The 23,804-nt window shown below is 42.7% G+C and overlaps 1 protein-coding gene across 1 annotated transcript in view; it reads right to left on the bottom strand.

The window, feature by feature from the left end:
* The window catches only part of SFMBT2 (Scm like with four mbt domains 2), a 202,799-nt gene that overhangs the window by 108,810 nt on the left and 70,185 nt on the right, over window positions 1-23,804 (bottom strand). Inside the window, exons 4-6 of the mRNA XM_021696759.1 lie at window positions 10,741-10,829; window positions 8,816-9,062; window positions 4-101 (exon numbers count right to left, since the gene is read on the bottom strand). Coding sequence (XP_021552434.1) covers window positions 4-101; window positions 8,816-9,062; window positions 10,741-10,829 — 434 coding nt within the window. The remainder of the gene's footprint in view (window positions 1-3; window positions 102-8,815; window positions 9,063-10,740; window positions 10,830-23,804) is intronic.

The raw sequence follows: 23,804 nt of genomic DNA, 5'->3' as shown, positions 1-23,804 counted from the left end.
TACCTTAAATACTTCCATTGGAAGAGGAAAGTGTGCGGCATCAGTAAGGGATTTTTCCAGAGCACATTTCCACTCAGACGCCATCTTCAAAGGATAGATTTCTGTATCAACAGCAAACCAGATAAGCGTTTAAGGACTAAAATATTCTGCGGGGTGGTTCTCCTTTTGAATTTTATATCTGCCAAGTTCTCAGAGTCACTCGGCATACTCAGCGACCATAAGAACTTACACCCTGCCCCATAAAAGGCCACCTGCTAACGGGATTTTCTGACGGTAAAGAGCAACCTGAGACTCTGCGATCAGAAATGAAGACTAAACTTCACAGGGCCCTTTGGGGGACATTTGCATGCATTCTATGGGCATTCCATAAGTAATTTATTGGCATAAATCACATTAGCACCATCCTCAGTCATCCGCCGCCCCAAATTCCATGAATCACCTGGGAAGTAATATCCACTGATGAAGAACTTGTTATCGGATAAATTTCTAAACTAGAAATGACTCTTGTCTGGCATTTTCAGATATTACAGCATATTTTTCACTAGATCTCTAAGCTCTCGTATGCTAAAAACAGACTCTGTAAGCCAGAAAATTATTAAAAGGTAAATTAAAATTTACCAACCAAGTTTAATATTTACACTTGAAATGTTGCTAACACACCACATGTTGCCCATATTTTCCCCCCAGGCAGTGGGGTGGGGGGAGGGGGGTGGACAGAGAGATTTACGAACGGAGGTTACTCTGGCTGAATGCAAAACTGAAAGAAAAAAATTTGTTGAGCACTGTTTTCACCGATTGCTGAGACTGCAGGGGGATTTTATGATCTGATTTCAACGGATTTAAGACCTTATCAAAATAGGATTTGCAGAAGCACTCACTTGAAGGAGATATGTTTATACCTTCCCTATATCAACCCAGGCTATTTCAGACAGACAGACAGGACATGAATATGAATTTAAGCACAGTTAAAAGGCGACATTAAACCTTTGGGGCTATATTTTTAATTTCTTGCATGTCTGCTTTTCAGCATGCAGCCGTATATTTCGATGCCCACAGCTTTTGAACTCACCTTGAGCCTGAAGCTCCTGTGTTTCAAGCAGTTTATGGAGTCTTTTCAGACTCCCATAATTATGATGGGAGAGAGATGGTGCAGGGAGGAGTCAGGTTATCAAGGCACAGCCCCCTGTCACTCATGGTCGGTTACACAAAGTCCCGTAAAGGGTTATTAACGACAAGAGAGGATATTTTAACTTTTATTTACATTCTTCTACCTCGGGGGAATTTTTTTTTTCTTCCAATTTGGCATTTCTATATCAGAACAAGAATAGAATGTGATTCCTCTTAGTAGCTTCTGACATATTTAGGGGAAAACAGTGAAGCCCCAGTTAACACCTGTGCAGAAAACGGAGGAATGGTCCCTCCAACATCCACAGGTGAGCAGGGATGCTGAGGGAGACATCACGCATCACGGGGTCCCACAAAGGAGGAAGAGGGACGGGTTCACAGCCTTCTGAATTGTCCCAGGAGGATGGGAAGATGGTTCAGCTCAGGGGCACTGCATCAAAATCCCAGTGGAGGAGAGGCAACTCAGAGGGCTCTAGGAGGGAAAGACCTGAGGGCACCAGAGCAGCAGGTCATGAGGGGCTCAGGACGGAAACAACACGCAAGAGCCTAGGGTTCCCGAGTAGGCGAGAACTAATTCACTTTCCCAGGGATCTGGAAGCTGGCCAGGGAGTTCAGCCTTGGCATAGTAGTAAAAGGAGAAGCAAGTCATGAGAAAGGATGGCGACTGCCAAAGACAAGACAGGAAAGGTGGGAAAAGGCAGGAGAAGGTGCACCGTGTTGGCACCTGAACTCCCGTGGTCTGGGGGCGGGGGAGCCCCTGAGACAGAGAGGAGGGCAAGAGAAGGATAGTTCAAGAAAACTATGCAAGACCTAGAGCAAAAGCCCAGCTGGCCAGAGTTCGAGCTGGACTCCCAGAACCGAAGCCAGGTGACCTAGAGACCCCCACAAGGATGCTCGCCCTTCCTGACACCTGTGTCCACACGCACCTGGCAGGGCACCACTGGGCCCACGTCATCCCTGAAAGTCGAGCCCCCAGTCCTCCTGATGCCATCTCTCTCCCAGCAAACCAGAAGGCTGGGGCCACGGGCTGAACGTTGCTGTCCCCCCAAAGTCATACATTGAAATCCTAACCCCCAACGTGATGTTTAGGAGGTGGGGCCTTTGGGAGGTCATGGCGGGGAGCCCCCATTAATGGCATTAGTCTCCTTACAAAGGAGAGCCCAGAGAGCCCCCTCGCCCCTCCCCCCATGTGAAGACACTGCAAGAAGGCCACCGTCTGTGACCCTGGAAGCAGGCCGGGCCCTCAGCAGACATCAAATCTGGAGGTGCCTGCAACTCAGGTTTCCAGCCTCCACAACTGTGTGAGAAATGAATGCTGCCGTTTAGAAGCCACCAGGTCTGTGCTATTTATTCTCTGTAGCAGCCTGAATAGACCAAGAAACCCAGGTTCCTCAGGATTTGGGTCTCTATCCTATAATCCTAAGATCCTTTGTCTTCTTTCTGAGGCTATAAAGCCCTAATATGGAATGTAACCCTATGGCAAGGCCCACTTCTCTTAAAAGGTGAAATCAGATGCACTTTTTTCAGTATGCTCAACCACCTGCAAAAACTACACACCTAATGGTTTCAATAAGCAGAGAACAATATTCCATGTGTGTGTTTCATTAGCCAGAGAGGCGCTTGGTTACACCGACAAGTTTATGGACAATAAATAGCACCATTAAAAGAACATAAACCATTTTCTTAAAATGACTGTGTTGCAGGTAATTTAATAGAGTGTATCATGTCGATTTGTTTGTGGGGAAGTAATAAGCAATTAAAATCGGGCCTGATCCATCTTTAACTAGAAGCCTACGTGAAAGTGAGGCGATCCCCCTCAGAGCGAGCGTTTGGCCGGCTCTTGCAAAGGTGAGAGCTGCAGAAAGCAGGAGAGGGGCGTGAGACCACCAGCTCACAGCCTCAGACTAAATGAAGGCCTGGGGGGGGTGATCCCCTTCTTCAAGTACTCTGCAACCACCACTCCTTCCTTCTCTCACCAGTGAGCAAAGACTGGTCTATGGCTGTTAACAGATGTTGGGAAGGCTATAGAACTGAATGTTTGTGTCTCCCCCCAAGTAATATGTTGAAGCTCTAACCCCCAACGGGATAGTATCTGGAGATGGGGCCTTCGGGGGGGTGGGGGAGTTGGTAATCAAAGTTAGATGAGATCATAAGGGTGGGGTCCCCGTGATGGGATTAGTGCCCTTATAAAAGAGACCCCAGAGCTCTCTGTCTCTCTCCCTGTGCACATAAAGAAGAGACCATCCACAAATCAGCAAGTAGGCGCTCCCCAGAACTCAACCCTGCCGACACCCTCATCTGGGATCTTCCAGCCTCCAGAACAGTGAGAAAATCATCTGTGTCGTCTGAACCCACCACTCACTGGCATTTCTTTATGGCCACCTGAGCTACCTGATACAGAAAGCGTTTGGGGGCTGTTTCTCGACTAAGAAATAGTTCACAAGCTTCTCGACTCCAGGAATTATCTAAAAGAAAAAGAAAAAAAAGAAAAAGGAAAAGGAAACGCTGACATAAAGATTGAGAGGCAAAATATATATATATATATATATATATATATATATATATATATGGAAAAACACCTAGAGATGAGAAAGACCTCACAAAGTTTCGTGTCCTTAGTTTCTGCAAAAACATGTAAGACTCCACGTTGCTTTCTGAGCATCCAGAAATATGAAAGCAGGGGGGAATCTCTAAAAAACTCCTGACCTCAATGACCTACTTAAATTTCTTAGAAAACCAAATGTAACCATAAGACTCTGCTTACAGACTGAATACCCAGAAAACGCCAATCGCTTGCGGTACACTGTGACACTCAGCAGCACAGCAAATGTATAGTTACCCCCATTTCACAGAGGAGGAAAGTAGAGGTACTTCCCAGGGCTCTGTAGGGAGGAACAGAAGTGCAAGGAGAGGCTAACTTGGACCCTGGCTCCAAGTCCATGTTTTTCCTACTCCGCCAGCTTCCTCAAGCTGGAGGCACACATGAACTCCTCTAGAGGAAAAAAATGATCAGGAAGCCCACAGGCCATATTCCTGTGCATGGAGTAGGTCCTGGAGCCATGCTGGGTGCTGAATAGCAGAGCATCTCTCCTTGATCTGACCCTGTCTTCAAAAGCTCCCCTCCCACATCAGGGGCAAAGAGGACAGCACAGCCCCTGCCATTCTGGGTGTGTCTTCATTCCAGGCCCTCCACTCCAGATGGGCATCCACAGCCCCATCAATTATCTGGCTCCTGGAAGGTGGACTTGGTTGGTTCCTGCCCTCCTTCCAGACATACCCAACTTTTTATTCAGTCAATTCATTCAACGAATATTCACTGAGCACCTACTACGTGCCAGGCACTGGGTGAGACACTGGGGAGACAGCAGAGACTCAGACCCAGATGTTCAGTTCAAGGGGCTACTAAAATCCTCTCAGGTCTGAACAAAGCGAGGGGGTGGGCCATGCTACATCTAGAAGAACAGCACCCCAAAGACAGGGCATGCTTAGCACCCTGGTGGGTCACAGGGGAGGCAAATGTGCCGGAAAGTCCCTAAATGAATGCGGTTTGCCTTCCGTTCAACACTGAAGCTGAAAGGGACTCCAACACATCTGCCTGGCTTTTAAAGCTGATTTAATTTATGGAAAAAATCACCCTTCCTATTCCCCCTTTCTTTTGTCAACTCCCAATGTTAGTGTAATGGAGGAGAAGGAGACTTGGGCTGGGAGTCTGGATATCCAGCCAGTGTTCTAGCTGCAGCTCAGCTTCGTGGTGTGACCTTGACCCACCAAGTCATTAACCTCGAGGCTTCAGACTACTGTAAGATGAAGGGGTTGGAACAATGTCTGAAGTAATGCCAGTTAAAAGTCTGACCTGGCGACTTCATTCTACTTGTACAAGGCAAAATGCCTGGAACAGAACCCTTCTGCATGGTTCTTGCTCCACATTGTATTTCTGGCCTTCATTAAAGGTCCTTCAAGCAAAACCAAACAAACAAAAATGAAAAACAAATAAAAAAACCAAAACCACAAAAAACAAAACCAGAGTCTTCACTCTAGAGAACGCACTGCTGATCACCGGAGGGTAGGTGGGTGGGGGGTGGCGGAAAACAGGTGATGGGGATGAAGGAGTGCACCTGTCATGAGTACCGGGTGATGGAGGGAAGTGCTGAATTACTATATTGTATAGTTCTTGATAAAGCCTGGACCACTAAGGACTTTAGCTACTGCCGCCCTTCCTTGATCACCTGGCATTTCACCACTTCCTGCCCGCTTACCCATTCTTCACAGAAGCTGGATTTGACCTACTCCGCCGGCACCTACATGACCCCTGATTAGGCCAGGGTGCGAAGCCCCAGCCTGTGTTCTCCGACTCGGGCCAGAAATGAAAAGGCACAGTGACTGTAAGCTTCCCTGGTGGACAGCATCAAAGCAGCCCCTTTTCCTAGAGGTTCTGAAAACTAGCTACTTTCTATTTCCTATTTCTACCTTTCTTGGTACTGAACAGTTGAGAAAGATCGTGCCCTTTAAAAAGTAGAGAGATCAAGTGGTCCATTTTCGCGATGATGGCAGTTCATGGGGACACCCAGTCCAGCGGGCAGGGAGGCTGGGGGGTTGCACGGCTTCCTCTCATGGTGCACCCGAAAAATCTATCCTCTGCCCTGGGCCCCCACACCTCCAAATCTCCCTCTCACACCACTTAACACTCAACACTCGGGATTAAGAACAATAGCTAATATCTTTATGCAAGCCTGAAATTTTATTCCCACCTACATTTCAGTTAAGCAAAGAGCACTACCATGTAAGTTTTAAGTTACTCTGGGTCTTGAAATTAATTTACACAAACCCAAAGTAACACGTATTGTTATTACATATTATTATTATTATATATTATTGTAAATAATAGCCCAATTATGGAAGCAGCCTGAATGTCCACTGACTGATGAATGGATAAAGAAGAGGTGGTGTGTATATACATACAATGGAATATTACTCAGCCATCAAAAAGGTTGAAATCTTGCCATTTGCAATGACATGAATGGAGCTAGAAAGTATAATGTTATGTGTAACAAGTCAGTCAGAGAAGGACAAATATCATATGATTTCACTCATGTGTGGAATTTAAAAAACAAAACAAATGAGCAAAGGGAAAAAGAGAGAGAGAGAGAGACAAACCAAGAAACAGAGTCTTCACGCTAGAGAACACACTGCTGGTGACCAGAGAGGAGATGGGTGGGGGGTGGGGGAAACAGGTGATGGGGATGAAGGAGTGCACCTGTCCTGTTGAGCACTGGGTGAGGTATGCAAGTGCTGACTCACTGTATCTCACTATATAATACACTTACGTAACACTGTATGTCAACTAACCGGAATTTAAATAAAAACTTTAAAAAAATAATAAAACACACGGGTAATAATCGCAGCCCCACATGCTGTTTTGCTAAATGAGGCAAGAGAATACAGTTTTCATCTTGCAACTGCTGCATCTGAAGAACTAAAGGCCACATTTGGAATGTCCTTTTGCCTTTTATTTTCCTCTTCTCATACAAAACTTCTCTTGCCAACAATTTAAATGTTGGGAAAATAACTTAACGATGAATGCCTTCTCCAAGCTCTTGAAGGACACCCACGAATTCTTCCATGCAATGGACAACTCGTGTCCAGAAAATTATTAAGACAAGTAAACACAATTTATTCTTATCTTATAAAGACATTAAATTATCTACAAAAGAGAAAGAGCACTCTCCTTTGCAAATATTTCCCAAGTTTCTATGGTGACACTTTCCATTCTTGCTTTTGAGTACGAGTCCCATGACTTCACAGCAAAGGCACACTGAACAGAACCTAAGAAGCCACTAATAACCCTTTGCTTTGCTATAAATGTTCACACCGGGAAACATAGGGATCTCCCAAAATTTATAAAGCAATTAGATACTAAGCTAAGATTTATACACCCAACTTCCCACACAAAGTAAATTTCTCCTGCTAGGTTATGAATCCCAAGGCAAATGTGAGCTTAGATCTTTTCTCAACACTGACAGGCCCTTTGTTTGTCATCATAGTCCAAAATTACTCAGGGTAGAAATGGATTTCCTGGCTGCTTCTCAAAGTGTTGACAACAATACTACTAATAAAATACCATGTTACGTGTCTATATGCCTGTCAAACTCAACACAAATGCAAATCCATGACATACAGAACCAAGAAAAATTTTTTTTCAATTAAAGCCCTTGAGTGACAGAAAGGAAAAATGCAAGTCCTCGGTTTCGTGTGCTCGAGACTAGCACTGGCAACTAATGGGGAGAGAAAAAAAATCTCTGGCGGGCGCCTGGGTGGCTCAGTTGGTTAAGCGACTGCCTTCGGCTCAGGTCATGATCCTGGAGTCCCGGGATCGAGTCCCGCATCGGGCTCCCTGCTCGGCGGGGGGTCTGCTTCGTCCTCTGACCCTATCCCCTCTCATGTGTTCTCTCTCTCTCATTCTCTCTCTCAAATAAATAAACAAAAAAAAATCTTTAAAAAAAAAAATCTCTGGCAATTTTAACAAAGGACTTGGCTCTTCACTTCCAATATACCCGGTGAAATTGATCAGAATGAAAACCAGCAATCTCTGGAAGAAATTAATATTTCTACCTTGATGTCTTTAATTCCATAAGGATCCAACATTTTTTGTTCTGAAGATACCCATCAAAAGGTTGGTAAGTCTAGTATGGGCAGCAGGGGGATGGGAAGAAATGAGCAAAGGGCCTAGGAATTTGAACTACAGTATATCCCCTCTCTCCAAGCTAGATGACCTTGTACAAGCAGCTTAACCTCAGTCTCAAATTTTCTCTGGTGGAAAAGGAAATATTCACACCAAACATGGAGCACTTTTTGTAATCAAAACAAACAACACAGCGGATGTAAAATCACCTGGCACATAGTAAACATTCAAGAATGGTTAGTTTGTGAACAGGGAGATTTTTGCCCAGTGAGGTACATCAGGAAGCATAATGCATTCTTCCATCCAATTAAGTCTGCAGAAAGTCATTTGACAGGGCATTTGGAGCTAATTAAAATCCATGACGTGCCAGAAAAAAGTATGATGATTTCCTCTTTGCTATTTCCAGGTCAGGACAGATTATATAACAGCATTTGGTTGGATAGTCAGATGGATGAATGGATGGATGGATGGATATAGGTGGATGGATGGATGAAGGAGATGGGGGGGCAAATAGGTGGGAGGCTGGAGGATGAGTAGATGTATAGGTGGGTTAGTGGATGGGTGGGTGGATGGACGGATGGAGGGAGGGATATGGATGAATGGAGACAGATGGATAAATGAATGGATGAGTGGGGGAGGTGGATGAATGGAGGATGTATGGGCAGACAGAGATTTTGGAATCTACTTCCAAGACTGTCAAAATTCCTAAAGAAAAAGGGAGAATATGACCAAGTCCCAGTCCATTGTGTCTTTCATTTGTGAATCAGTGATTCCAAAGGAATGAGATCAACTTCAGCACAGCCTCTACTGCTTTCTCCTTTTAGAACACTATTTACTGAGGTCTTGAGTTCTATTTCCCATAGAAGAGTATTCTGAGGTTAAAATGCTTAATATTCACATACACATGTGTAAATGATACCACGGAGCTAACAAACTCTCCAGAGACACATCCAGGAAAATATCACATCTTTTACCAAAATACTTTGCAGCAGCAAAAGCTTTGGCCCTTACCTGAAGGTGGGTCCATTCTGTATTTATTCTCTTGACACCAACCAACTGGTCGAAGTCTGTAATCCAAGTAAAACAACCACTGGTCATAGGATTCAGTGTCCTCCAATCCCACATAGCGAAGGCGTAATCTTCCTCCAACATTTTCAATCACACTAACTATCCAGTACTGAAAAGGGCTCTGAGAATCCTGAAGTTCTATTAAGGAATCAACTGTAATGAGGTCTATAGGGCCTTTCCCTCGCAGAGGCTGTTTAAACAGAAGCAAAACTCCTTATTTTAAACTTTATTTTAAGGTTCTCATGGAAACAGATGACAGCAGAAGATAATATTTTTTCACACCATCATCCAAGCTACTGGCAAACAGTCTGGTGTTTCCCTCCACCCCCATCCTCTTCCCGCTCCTTCCACACACACGTTCATCCCACCCAGCCCTCTGTCCAACAACAAGAATCACAAGTAAACAGAACATAACAGTTTGTGCTCGGTTCTCACCAAACAAATCACCCTTCCCAGATAAAACTGCATTTGTTAGAAATAAGCATGCTTTTAAGAAGAGTTACAACAAATTGGCCTCCTGCTAGAAAATACGTGGTAGCTAAATGTCTATTTTCCCATAGACTATGGGGCTATCAACTTACCCCATTACTCAACAGACATTCATCTTATAATGTCACTCTCTCATACTTTGGGCAAAGCATGAATACGTGTCAATGACATGTATAATATACATTAATGATCAGCTACATTAGACAATTATGTAAAGTTATTTCTACACTTGATCCCATAGTTGGTTTAGAGAATGTATATATATATATACATATATATATATATATATATATATGTATATATATATAATTACTGCCCCGTATAAGAAACCTTCTCAGCACGTTAGCACATGAAAAGGGTGATTGTTCAGTCAGCCTTGTAGGCAAATATGTTAAAAAAAAAAAAAATGAACAGAGTAAGACATTTTGTCCTTCTGAAAGGGTGAAGAATCATCATTTTGATTTGTTAACCAAACAAATTAGAAGCCATTAAGATAAGCAAATACACCAGACAAAATCTTCATAGAATAAAACCGGATAATGTATATTAGACAGTAGTGTTCCAAAAGTCAATGTCATTTATGAGAGGAGGGAAATTCATAGTTAACGTTAAGAGAGTAATCATACCGTCACAATCCACATCGTATTCCTGTTATTTACTATGTTCCCCCCTTTTTGGGGGGAGCATTCCTCAAACAGATTTGGTACCTCAATAATTACTTATGACAGTACAGTGCTCCTTCTGTTCTATTATATATAGTAAATATTAAAATGCTTTATCATAAAATTATTGTCAAATGAACCATCAAGATTGCAGATTAAACTGTTTTTTCTTCGGTACCTTAAGCACACCTTAACCACGCTGAAATATGATTAGCCAGTTCTCCTCTTGTTTTCATAAGGGAGGCTAATTCGATTATTACTCAACACGTGTGTGCTGTTAGCGTGAGGTTATGCATCCAGAATGGAATAGTCAATGGAACCACTTATCAACACGCTCCAAGACTATAAGAGAGCACAAATATGCTCTGTGGTCATCTCTACAAAACAGGTCTTCTCCAGGATTTTATTTATATTCGCGAATATAGGACAGAGGCTTACATGTATAGGATAGTGGAAAGATATCCTAACACAGTATTACTTAAAAATGTGTTCACACAGAAGCCAATTTTCCACTTATTGATTGTACCACGGGTGAAGACACTTCGGTGCCATGAGAATCATTAACCTAAACAATTCAGGAAAAAAACAGGAAGTTAGGCTATCTGGATAGAGATATCCACATGTAATACACGTGTACCTGCCGAAGGATATAGGCAAAGGTGCTCATGTGACCGTGAGGCTTCAGAAACAGAATAGCTGAATAACAACAATACATACACCTTCCAGGAGGTTGGCAGGTGCCGTCCGGGAACCAGTCAAATCACGAATGAGGAATTCTGTCCAGTCTGTGTACTTCTCTTTGATTGCTGGCGAGACAAAAAAAGAAGAAGAAAACAAAACAGAACACTTCAGCACAGCAGGGGAGTATCAGGTTAAGTTTAAAATCACAGCACTTTTCTGTACATATGTGTTATTTCGTTACTTTTCTTCATTTTAAGGCACCACGGTGAAGAGCTAACACGGTGACGAGAAATCCGTCCACAATGGGTGACTTTACGCCTACCGATTTTGCTGGGCATCAGAGGGATTAAAGAATAGGGGGCCCTGAAATTTTAGGATAATCTACTCAGAAACTTCCGTGAGTAAAAAGAAGATATCATAAAGAACAGAATTCGGGGGTGGGGGGAGGGGTTCCAAGAAGGAAGAGATCAGTGAGGGACAGAAGTCAGAGAACAATTTCCAGGTGGAAAAATAGCAGCAGGCTCTGAATTACACAGAAGGATTTTGCAGGTGGAGAAGAGGAAGAAGGGACTATCCGACTGAGAGACACAACGGAGGAGAGCGGCCCAGGGAGAGAGGAAGTGGACGAAGGCAGCGCAGTCATCGGCCTACTCCAGCCCAGTCTGAGCACAGGACTCTGGGGAACAACGCCAAGCGACAGCCCCAGAAAGCAGGCACATTTAATCAACAGGAAATCTCTGCATAAAACGGATCTGAAAATAGCACAGAAGCTTGAATGGAAACAAAAGAGGCTAATGGCAGAGAAACCCAGGTAAGAAGCTGCTACAGCTCTCCAAGGACAAAAGGGATGGGGCCCCAAACCGCGGGGACCATGCTGCGAGCAAGGAAGGGATGTATCTGAGACATTTTGAAGAAGAAATTTCAGTCGTTGGAAGCCAACAATCTCCAAGTGCTTAGAACCCGAGGCTTAGAGAAACAGGTAAATTCCTGGCACTTCCCCCAAAGTAGAGATCTCCAAAGGCTTCACCAGGTGACGTCCACACCCAGGAGAGGCCCTGAGCCTTCCTGGGGCATCCCAGGCTCCACGGAGTCAGCAACACAGGAGAAGCATGACCCAGATTCGCGTGCACCCATTCTGTAGAACACGTGGAGAGCCAGCAGGCTGGTGAGCACGGCCTAGAACCCATCCAATACTTAGCCTCCGAGAAAGGTTCCACACTCGAGTGGTTTGCACGTTGCTTTGTCCTGCAGAGGTATCATGCAACAATTTCTTGCTCAAGCCTCAAGGAACAGAGTTATCACAGAAGGCAACGAGGCTATAATGATGTAGAGGGAAAAGCAGAGTCATGGCATGAGAGGGAACTAGGCTCCACTGGGCTCTGCCATCACTGGCTATAACTTTGAGTAATTTACCCGATTTATTGATTTATCATATACTCTTTCCCCATCAGTGCAACAGTGCTATCACCATTTTTGCTTATGGGCTGCTAGAAGGATTAAAGAAGATACACACATCAATAAAATGTAACCATACCGGGCACATACCAGGCAATTAATAAGTAGCAGCTCTTGTTTTGTTGTAAGTGTATATTAAATTATTACACAGCTCACCAACTATTTATTGTTCCTTCCCACTAATTCCAGACTGAAACTGGGAACGTGCGTTGGCATGGTCGCCAACAGAAGGGAGAACGGTAGCAACACCTGCTATTCTGATCACTAACCTGCATCTCAGTCAATATCCCTCCCTCGCCCGTTAAGGATCATAAGACCAAGAGCAAAATCAAAGTGGAAGAATTCAGGCAACACAAAGGGATCCAGACAAAGCTGCAAAATCCAGCTTTCAGCTATATAGTGTCCTAACCACGGCCCTGCTTAACAAGCAGCAACTCACCCATTCATCAGCTTCTACCACTAGACTTTTTGCTCAAATAAAATGCCATCTTCCTTATTTTCTACATGCACACTCACGAGGTAATGCATATGTTTGGGCCAGGAACTGTTACTCTGTCCTTTCCGTCATTAAAAAGCGTAGCCGTCATTTTTCAATGTTATACCCATTTCTAAATTAGCCCCTTGCTGTGTACTAAATGATTTGTGTTCCCCCAAATTCATACTGAATGCTAATGCTCAATGTGACTCCATCAGGAGGTGGAACCCTTGGGAGGTAATTAGGTTTAGATGAGGTCAGGAGGGTGGAGCCCTCTTGATGGGATCAGTGCCCTCATAAATGAGACCCCGGAGAGCTTCCTCAACCCTTCCACCACGTGAAATTCTGACAGAAGGAACCAACTCTGAGCCAGGAAGTGGAATCTGCTGGTGCCTTATCTTGAACTTCCAGCCTCCAGAACCGTGAGAAATAAATTTCTGCTGTTCGTAAGGCCCGCAGAGTGCAGTTTTGGTTGTTGTTGTTACAGGAGGTGAATGGATGGAGACAGCCCTCAGGAGTGCCCACAGTTACTGAGAAGACCAAAAGGCATGGTATACAAGACAAATGAATTAAAATTCATATTCACCTTATACTTTACAAGTATAACTTTAACCTACTCTGTGTCTTGTGATTATAATAACAGTACTCTGAGGGGGATGTTCCTAACTAACTTTTCCCAAGTACAGAGAATAAACAAGGTCAGAGCCAGCCTCAAACTCAAGCACGCAAACACCAATCCTCCTAGGAGTCCTTCCGTGGGAATCTATGATTCTCAAAGCTTTTGCATACAGATAAATCAGTTATTTAAACTGTAGGCATGACAGAGATAAAATGAAAATGACGGTCTAACCAAATGTTTCAAGATGAAGACAATATACAACTGCACCCAGTAAATATGCATTCCCTGTCTCTTTACCAAAAAATGACAATCAGCATAGTTGAGTGAAAAATGGTCCCATACTTGAAAGACTTTATGTCCATATCCACTACAAGAAGAAAGCTCAATTGTTCACCTACTTAAGGGTTGGTTCTAACATCCACATAATCAAAGTGAACATTTAAATTAAAAATTTTTAAATATGCCATTACCCTATGAAGACATCGTGCAATGTTGAAATTGAACTGGGTTGAGTCACAGTAAGAGAACACTAGAGATGCTTCTGAAATTTATACCTTGTGAGCCCTCTGGTCCAGAGGCCCTATAACTATCCATTAATGTCTCTACACGAGACTCTGAAGCAATATTTTATGCGCCACAGAATATCTGGACAAATTACTCTCCCTGAAAAAATGTATCTTAGCTGTAAAGATAGACCAACAACTTTTGATTAAAGAAGCAGAAAGGGAACAGTTCTCAGGAATACTGTTACTTTTTTTAAGCTTTTATTTATTTGACAGAGAGAAAGAGCATAAGCAGGGGGAGTGGGAGGCAGAGGGAGAACCAGGCTCCCCGCTGAGCAGGGAGCCCGATGCAGGACTCCATCCCAGGACCCCAGGGATCATGACCTGGCTGAAGGCAGATCATGACCTGCCTGAGCCACCCAGGTGTCCCAAATACTGTGACTTTTAAAAGAAAAACTGTTTCAGTCAACATTTAGTTCTCAAAACTCTAAATGTTCAAATTAAAATCTATTGCAGAAAATACTGCCATATATATAAAAAACACTATGCCTAACAAGTCTACAATTCTCAGTCAATGGACTTATTTTAAGTAATAACTGAATTCAGTTAAATTTTAGTACAATAAAAATTGCTTAGAAATTCCTTAGAATTTGGGCGCCTGGGTGGCTCAGTTGGTTAAGCGACTGCCTTCGGCTCAGGTCATGATCCTGGAGTCCCTGGATCGAGTCCCGCATCGGGCTCCCTGCTCGGCGGGGAGCCTGCTTCTCCCTCTGACCCTCCCCCCTCTCATGTGCTCTCTCTCTCTCTCATTCTCTCTGTCTCAAATAAATAAATAAAATCTTTAAAAAAAAAAGAAAAAAGAAATTCCTTAGAATTCATTGCAATAGAAGCTGATCTGTACTCTCCTGGGGGTCCACATAAGTTTCTAGTTAAAAATTCTAAGACTATAAATTTTCATTTACTACAGAACATCTCTCTTCAAAGACTCAAAATCAACTAGGATGGATGTAAGAACTATCTCTTTCTCAAATAGGATAAAAATTCCTTGCCCTACGGTCATTATCTTTTCCATCAGATGATCCACACATTAAATTTCGGAAGACCTACAACATACCACACGCCCAACGACATCGAATGTGAACTCTACAGCAAGAAAGAAATGATTAAAATGAAAACAAAGTAGATGGACAAGAGTTTGTCTATAACATTGAAATCACTTCCCCATGTTTTTAACTTATACAGAGATACTCCTGAGAGTTCATAAGATTCTTTTTTTAAAGATTTTCTTTATTTATTTGTCAGAGAGACAGAGAGAGAGAGAGACAGAATGAGCAGAAGCAGGGAGAGCGGCCGGCAGAGAGAGAAGCAGACTCCCTGCTGAGTGATTAGCTCGATGTGGGACTTGATCCCAGGACCCTGGGATCATGACCTGAGCCAAAGGCAGATGCTTAACCGACTGAGACGCCCAGGTGTCCCTCATAAGAACATTCTTTATTCTTCATAAGAAGAATAAAATCAGGATCTTTGTACAACCTTGTCATGAACATGTTTTCAAGGTCCTATTCAGTTTTAATGTTATATAAACTTAGCATAGATAATATATATACTTTATTCAACTTTGCTTTTAAAAAAATCTAAGTTACATTCCTATTTTAACACCTCATTTTGGGGAGGAACCCCTCTCTCACTGAAGGAAGCAATCATGAACATGAGTTTCAGAAAAAACACACACACACACACACCCATGCTTTTTTGCAAAGACATTCAGAGATAGCTCCCAAATCCCACAACAGCATTCTGGGGATTACAGAGCTATAAAAAGGGTTCCAAATAGGGGTGCCAGGCTGGCTCAGTCCTTAGAACATGTGACTCTTGATCTCTGGGTCATGAGTTCAAGCCCCACATTGGGTGTAGAGATTACTTTAAAAAAAAAAGGTTCCAAATAAAAGGTAGAAAATCATATTTTTTTTTTCAGGATTTGGGAAAACACCAGTCGTGTTGGACTTCCAGGCCCATCAAGCCCATGCAAACACAGAGAATTCCTTAGTTCTCAAGGAGGCCGTCTGCTTTGGACACTGGTCTGCGGTACAAAGCTGCCCATCAGAGCTGCCCATTCAGGCAGATCCTGAACACTGAGACCCAGGCTGAAGTCAGAGGGACATACTCCTCTCCTCTTTGTCCGTGTCACCAGGTTGAACAGACAGGTCCACGGGGAAGACAGGCTACATCAGGCCTTTCCACTCACCGGAAAAGACGGGGAGAATAATTACAACGGGCAGTGAGCCACTTTCACTCAGATCTACTCTAGGTAAAAGAAAAGCCAAGTGTCCTGTATCTTAAGACTCTAAACACACAGAGGCTTTTTTGTTCTTCATGGCAATTTTCTAGACTCACTTTCAACCAAAGTTTCTTTGAATTTATTTTGTCGGGTCATATTTTTGGTTCTGTCTTGCTCTTTGGTTGTTCCCTTCTTCTAGAGTTTTTTCTGCCATTTTCAAAACCTCTCGATACAGTAACCAGAGGATTTTCTCCTCCTGCATGCCCTGCAGCCTCTGACTTGGGGGGTGATTTGTGGTTTATCTCCCTCCTTCTCTCTCCTATCAGAGGCTCTCCTGGGGCGTCTGGTGGCCCGTGGTCATGCATCACACTTCAGCTGGAGACCACAGAACACCTGAAGGGGAGACTTTGTCCCGAAGCAGGGGCTTGTGGCTCGGAGTGAACGTTCGGTAACTCCCATCTGGGAAGCAAACCCCCAAACTAGCCTCTCCTGTTCTCCCCAGGCAGTTCATCCATTTCTTTAGCGATGAGCCCGGAGGATACACATGGTCTCTAGTCCTCTGTTGTCCCAACAGGGTGGGGGACATAGAGCCTGGGAAGTGTTCTGACCGCAGGCACCCCATTAAACCCTGCCATTCCTAGCCCCACCTGGGACTCCCACCCACCCAGCACTGTAGGGGCTCCAAGGTACCCCCCACCAAGTGTGGGGTTGCAGTGGTCCCCACCAAGCTTTGGCAGTCACCAACCCTTCATGGGCTTTCAAGCCGCAGGGACATTTTTGAAATTTCTTTTCTGTACTGGTCTCTCTTCAATTCTTTCTGTTGTTGGTTTATGTATTTTTTATTCCTTTACTATCATTTTAATGTGGTCTCTGGAGGAAGAAGAGGTAAATAGGAGTGCTCCATCCACAGAAACTCCTGGCTCACAACAGAACTGGGCTTTACAATACAATGTCAGGCAGCAGTCTTTGACTTACCGGGAAACGATTCTTTAACACTGACTTCGCTAAAGAAAAGAAGTGGCAACAGTGAATCCTGAATTATAAATGGAAGCGCTTACACTTACTATTAAGAATAAAAGACTATAAAGTTCTTTCCCTCGGAGGTTTTTAAAGGAAAGTATCCACATTAATTTTTCATACAGGTTCAAATTAAATTGTTCCCACAAACAGAAGGACAGATCGCAAAATGACTCAATGGGTCAACAGGATTGATAAGCTCCTACTGTGTGCGATGGACCACATACAGATTAAAGCATCCCTATCTTCAGTAATAAATACAACGTAGATGAAGATGTTAACCTGTGAAAAATGCCGCAAAACTTACCTTTACACACAGATACACACACACACTCCTTAGTGCTTGCCGTCTATAGATTGGAGGAAAAGTCTCAATTCAACCTTCGAGGACTCTTTCAGTTATATAAATATACTTGAACAATTACAAAAAGGAGTATGATTATTCTGTTCTGAAGATCAGGATTTCACAAAAACACAATCTAAGAACTGTTGGAAGGAACCAACAGAGAGTGATGACTTTCAGCTGAAATAGAAACAATGAGTGAGAATAGTCTACATCACTAAAACATGGAATATTTAGACCATTATAATCATTAAAACCTTGGTCGGTATGTACACAGACTCTTAACAAGAAAGCCCTCTGCTACTTAATATTCTACACATTGCTCAGAATTTTCCTCAATATTGGGAATGAGAGCAGGAGAGTTTCTCTGTGTTGAAATTAGCGTCTTACAGGGTCATACGTGACTTTTCATGGGGACGATTTCATTGGGCAGTTCTAAGCATTAAATGAGAAAAGGCCTCCCTGCAGTTATTACTCTGGTGGCAAGGTATCGACCCTGGTGAAAAGTGAAGTATTCTTTGATAATGCTCTCCATCGCTCCCTCTTTCACACGTTCAAACGTTTATATAAACATACTCAGTCTTCTTTTAGAAGAACGTATATGAAATACTATAAAATGATGCTTTAATTATACATGAACAAATTTCTGACAATCCAAATTTAACTTTTGATAAACCTGTACATCAGATCACGAATATGAAATGACGGCCGTGGGTATAAAAACCACATGGTTAATATTTTATTAATTTCAGCAATTATAATTAGAAGAAAAATTTCTTCCAGAGTGTGAGAATACTTTTTAGCTTTCTAATCCCTTAACTGCCTCTCCCTACGTTGGATATTAATGCTAATTAATGTTAATGATCACATCTTCAAACACGGACAAACTGGTACCAAAAAAGAAAATCTACCTTATGGAAAATAATTCCTAAGGTAAACCATGATGGGAATCCAATTCATTTTTAGCTTCTATTGCTGATTCCTCGCATTATTATAAAATTGATCACCTGTTATATAGTGGTAAAATGCCAATCTCCCATTAAACTTTGCAAGAACAGTCTTAACATAATAGGATCCATCATGCACAAAGAAAGTGACTTGCTGAAGTTTCTTGGGAGAACAAGATCAATAGTGAATAGATGACACACGAGGCTTACATCAATATGAATGCTGACACACATAGCTACATATCTTTTAATTGACACTACAGAGCATACTAGCGTTCCCATTGTCTGCACGTCCTTCACATCCAAGTCCAACTTCTGTTCTTTGTGTTACTCACGCAAGCACATACAAACAAGAAAACGAGCACACTTGAGATCATCCTAAAACTCAGGATTCAACCCAGATTTCTGCACACCAACACTCCAATCCGGCATAAGAGTAGCTTCGCGATTTCACTTCACTGGTAGTTAAGTTATTCCTACAATTCATGCAAGTCACAGCTCCCTGGAAAAGGAATGTATTCTAATAAGCTCTGAAGGTATTTTACTTGCCTGTTTAAATAAGGCAAGTACATCGGTACGTATCTATTTACTGTGATGCATTGTTGAGGGGACTTGGGGGGACTGCGGAATACTTTTCTGCCAGCTTCTGAGAACGGCACAGAGGGCAGGAGCAAAAGGGAGCACCTCCCTCAGTGACACACAGATTAAGGGGCGCTGTCTGAAGCAGCCACCCCCGCCATGCTTGTTCTCCTTACCTAAAACCACCCCCTTCCCACCCTGTACCCAGATCCGGCGAACTCTGCATCCTGCGCCTTGCCCACGCCTGCCTCCCTCTGACTGCCCCTCTGTCCCCCTCTGCAACTAGAGTGACCAGACTTATCACCGCAGCATAAAGAAAAAGACTGAGCCAAACCATCCCCTACAAGTCCTAGAACCACCCAACCTTGTATAAATCCCCCTCCTTGAGCTCTCTTTTCTGATCAGTCAATACCCTATTTCTCTGCTCCCCTCCAAAACCAAACGTAAGCAAAGAAGACTGAACTCTTCACTCACTATTCCATCCATTCAGCTTCCTGCCCCATGAGGACCAAGCCGCCCACTGAAATGCACTACCAACAACTTCCTCCCTGAAACTAAGTCCTCTCTGGGCTTCCAGGACACCAAACTCGGAGTTTCTTTCTTCCTCCTCCAGCCACACCTTCTCTGTCCATCCTCTTTAACTACCAATGATTCGGGGTAACTAATAAACTGGTCCTGGGCTGGCTCGCTTTTCCTCTCACTCTGCGGTCCTCCCATAGACAATTTCATCCACGCCTGTGGCTTTGATCATAGTAATACCAACAGTTGCCAAATTTATCTCTACAGACCAGACCTCTTTTCTGAACCTTAAGATCCGAGATTCCACTGCCTGCTTCACAGATGTCCACGGGTGTCTGGGAGTCCTCTCACACCTGTTATCTATAAAAATCAAGCTTTGATCTTTTAAAAAATACGTTGATTTGTAGGAGCTCTTTATTTATGTTAGATATTAATTCTTTGTTAGATATCGCATAGCTCTTGCCCTTGAATATTATATTCAACACAAGCCTTTTAAAACAAGAGATCGTTTCACACAGCCAATGAATTTTATTTTAATTTTTTTTAAAGATTTTATTTATTTATTCGACAGATAGCACAAGTAGGCAGAGTGGCAGGCAGAGGGAGAGGGAGAAGCAGGCCCTCCGCTGAGGAGGGAGCCAGACGTGGGGCTCGATCCCAGGACCCCAGGATCATGACCCGAGCTGAAGGCAGCCACCTAACCAACTGAGCCACCCAGGCGCCCCCAGCCAGTGAATTTTAGAGTAAACTTCAAACTCCCCCAACCTGTCCCGATGTCCTGCGGGACTGGGTCCCTCTCCACTATTCTTCCCTTCGCTCTCCACACTGGTCTCCTCTAAACTCTTCCCCTCCAGCGGCCTCATTACTGGCCTGGATAGCCTCCTCCTTTGGCATAGAAACACTTCCCCCACTGTGTCCCCAGCAAACCCGGCACCTCAACCATCACTTCCTCAGTGGTCCTCCCTAACTTCTGGGATCAGCTATATTCCCCTCCTGGAGTCCCAGAGTCTTTCCATTCATAGCCTGAATGTATAATTAGTTACACTTTTGTACTCATCTGCCTCACGACAGTCCACACCTGACTCTCTGCTCCATCCATGCCCCTTGCGTTACTACAGTATGCCCAGTTCCCATAACAAACGCACACAGCAGGTGTTTGGTACATTTCTATCACAGGAGGAAGGACAGACAGATTGGATGGCTTTGGAACTTGTGTCTGTTTTACCAACCTTTTGCTGAAATATAACTTGTTGGATTCAGACAAAGAACCACTGTTACCATGGATATTACACAGACCTTTCAATAAAATATGATTTAACTCAATAGCACACCACTAGCATTCACAAATGAACTCCCACTTCTTTCCTTTGCCTGGCTTGTAACTGCTTACACATGATACGAGTAGTCATTTTAGATTGAGGCTGCAGCACATCTAACCCAAAAAGCCAGAGATCCATCCATTTAATTGAGTTGGCATCATAAACATCTTAGGATGTGGGACAGACATTTACTATTTCTCTGGAGTTCTCCTTCTGAAGGAATATGCACCACAGTCCCATTAGGCAACACTGATACAGTTCATTTCAAATGAGGACATCACCCAGTAATGAGAGAAATGCAAGGTACTACCCATCCTCGAGGGGCCAACTGCTTCTCTGAAGTTCTCTGAAGTTCCCAAAAACCTCTTAGCGCTATAAACAACCAAGATTTACAAAACAAAAGCCATAAAGATAAAAACTACTTATGACATTCTCAATGTATAACTCATATTACTCTGCATCAAATCTTTAAGAGCCTAGAGGATAAATAGCCTCTAAAACTATTAGAAGAAAGTTAAAACCTGATCACTGCTCTCTGGTTAGAGATTTTTATCCAATAAAATATGGAATTTCTCCCATTCTAGCACATTCTCTCCAATTCTTTTCTAGCTGCCAGTATCTCAGCTTACAGGCATTTCTACTATTGCTTTTAAAGAATACCCTTCCAAAGAGTCAGGGACTTTTTTTTCTCTCCACTAAGAAAAACTTCCTACAGGTCTTTCATTAGCTTACTCCGCAGAGAAACTGTCAAGGCTGAATTGACATATCACAAAGGTCCAGGGCTCCAAGTTCAATGGAATAAGACACGTTCTTGTAAAAGATTTTATTCTCACAGGTCTCTCTCTCACACACATACTCGACTTATTTCCTTCTGTAAAGTTACTTTTGTGGCTACAGCAAAATAGCTTCCATTTAAAATTTTCCCTTAGGGAAAAAAAAAATTTCCCTTAGGTATAAGCTTTGAAAAGAAAGAAAAAACAAGCCTGCATAAAATTTACATTAACATGCCCTCTGTATACCTAATTACATGAGTCAGCCTATCTTTTAACGGTTTTCACAGTTGCTATCTGTAATGGCTTATTCTATGTGTGAACGTGCCTGGGACACAAGTGCCCAGATATTTGATCAAACATGATTCCGGATTTTTCTGTGAGGATATTTTTGGATGAAATTTACACTGAAATCAGTCGACTCTGAGTGAAGCAGACTGCTCTCCCCAGTGTGGATGGGCTTCCCTGAATCAGGGGAAGGCTTGAGTAGAGCAAAAGACTGACCTCCCCGGAGCACGAAAGAATTATGATGAAATCAAAGAAGAACTGAATAAAGAGATATCCCATGTTCATGGACAGGGAGACTCAATATTGTCAAGATGTCAGTTCTTCCTGTCTTGCTCTACAGATTCAGTGCAATTCATATCACAATCCCAGCAACTTATTCTGTGGATATTAGCAAAATGATTCTAAAGTTTTTACAGAAAGGAAAAAAATCCAGAACAGTCAAGACAATATTGAAGGAGAACAAAGTTGGAGGACTGACACTATCTGACTTCAAGATTTACTATAAAGCCACAGTAACCAAGACAGTGTGGTGTTGATGAAAGAATGAACATATAGATCAGTGGAACAAAAGAGAGAGCCCAAAACAGACATACATATATTCAGTCAACTGATCTTTGACAAAGGAGCAAAGACAATGCATCAGAGCAAAGATAGTTTCTTCAATAAATGGTCCTGGAACAATGGGACATCCACATGCCAAAAAAAATAAATAAATAAATGAATGAACCTAGACAAAGACTTTGCAATTACAAATTAATTACAAAAATTACCCTTCACAAAAATTAATTCAAAATGGATCATAAACCTAAATAAAAATGTAAGACTTTAAAACTCCTAGCAGACAGCATAAGAGAAAACCTAGATGATCTTGGGTATAGTGATGCATTTTTAGATAGAACACCAAAGACACAATGCATGAAAGAAACAAATAAGCTGGCCCTCATTAAAATGGAAATCTTTGGCTCTGCAAAATACATTGTCAAGAGAATGAGAAGACAAGCCATAGACTAGAAGAAAATATTTATAAAAGACACATCTGATAAAGGACTGCTATCCAAAATATACAAAGTACTCTTAAAACTCAACAATCAGATAACAAACCTGATTATAAAATGAGCCAACCACTTTAGCAGATACTTCATCAGTAAAGATATATAGATGGCAAATGGCATTTGACAAAATGCTCCACATCGTAGGTCATCAGGGAAATGCAAATTAAAACAAGAATGAGATACACTATACACCTTTAGAATGGCAAAAATACAGAACACTGACAACACCAAATGCTGAGGAGGATGTGGAGCAACAGGAACTCTCATTCACTGCTGGTCAAAGTGCAAAATGGTGTAGCCACTTGGGAAGACATCTTGGTGGCTTCTTACAAAACTAAACATACTCTTACTATTTGACCCAGCAATTATATTCCTTGGTATTTACTCAAAGGAATTGAAAACATGTCCACACAAATACCTGCACACAAATGTTTACAGCAACTTTGTTCATAATGGCCAAAACTTGGAAGCGACCAAGATATTGTCCAGCAGGTCAATGGATAAATAAACTGTGGTCCATCCAGACAATGGAATATTATTTAGCACTAAAAAGACATCAGCTATCAAGCAAGAGAAAGACATGGAAGAACTTTAAATGCATGTTACAAGTGAAAGCAGCCAATGTGAAAAGACTCCATACAGTGTGATACCAACTCTGTGACCATCTGAACAAGCACAATGATGGAGACAGTAAAGGATCAATGCCTGCCAGGATTGCTGGGAAGGGGTGCACAGGTGGAGCAGAGAGCAATTTCAGGGCAGTGAAACTACCCTGTATGATACAATAACGATGGAATGAACAATACCAAGAGGGAGCCCTACCACAAAATGCAGGCTCTGGGTGATAAGGATTTGTCAGTGTAAGCTCATCAATTGTAACAACGGTCCCACTCTGGCAGGGGATGTTGATAATGAGAGAAGCTGGGCATGTGTGGA

The sequence above is a fragment of the Neomonachus schauinslandi genome, chromosome 5 (genome assembly GCF_002201575.2).
Source record: "Neomonachus schauinslandi chromosome 5, ASM220157v2, whole genome shotgun sequence".
NCBI classification, from domain to species: Eukaryota; Metazoa; Chordata; class Mammalia; order Carnivora; family Phocidae; genus Neomonachus; species Neomonachus schauinslandi.
This window is presented reverse-complemented; position numbering and strand designations above follow the sequence as displayed.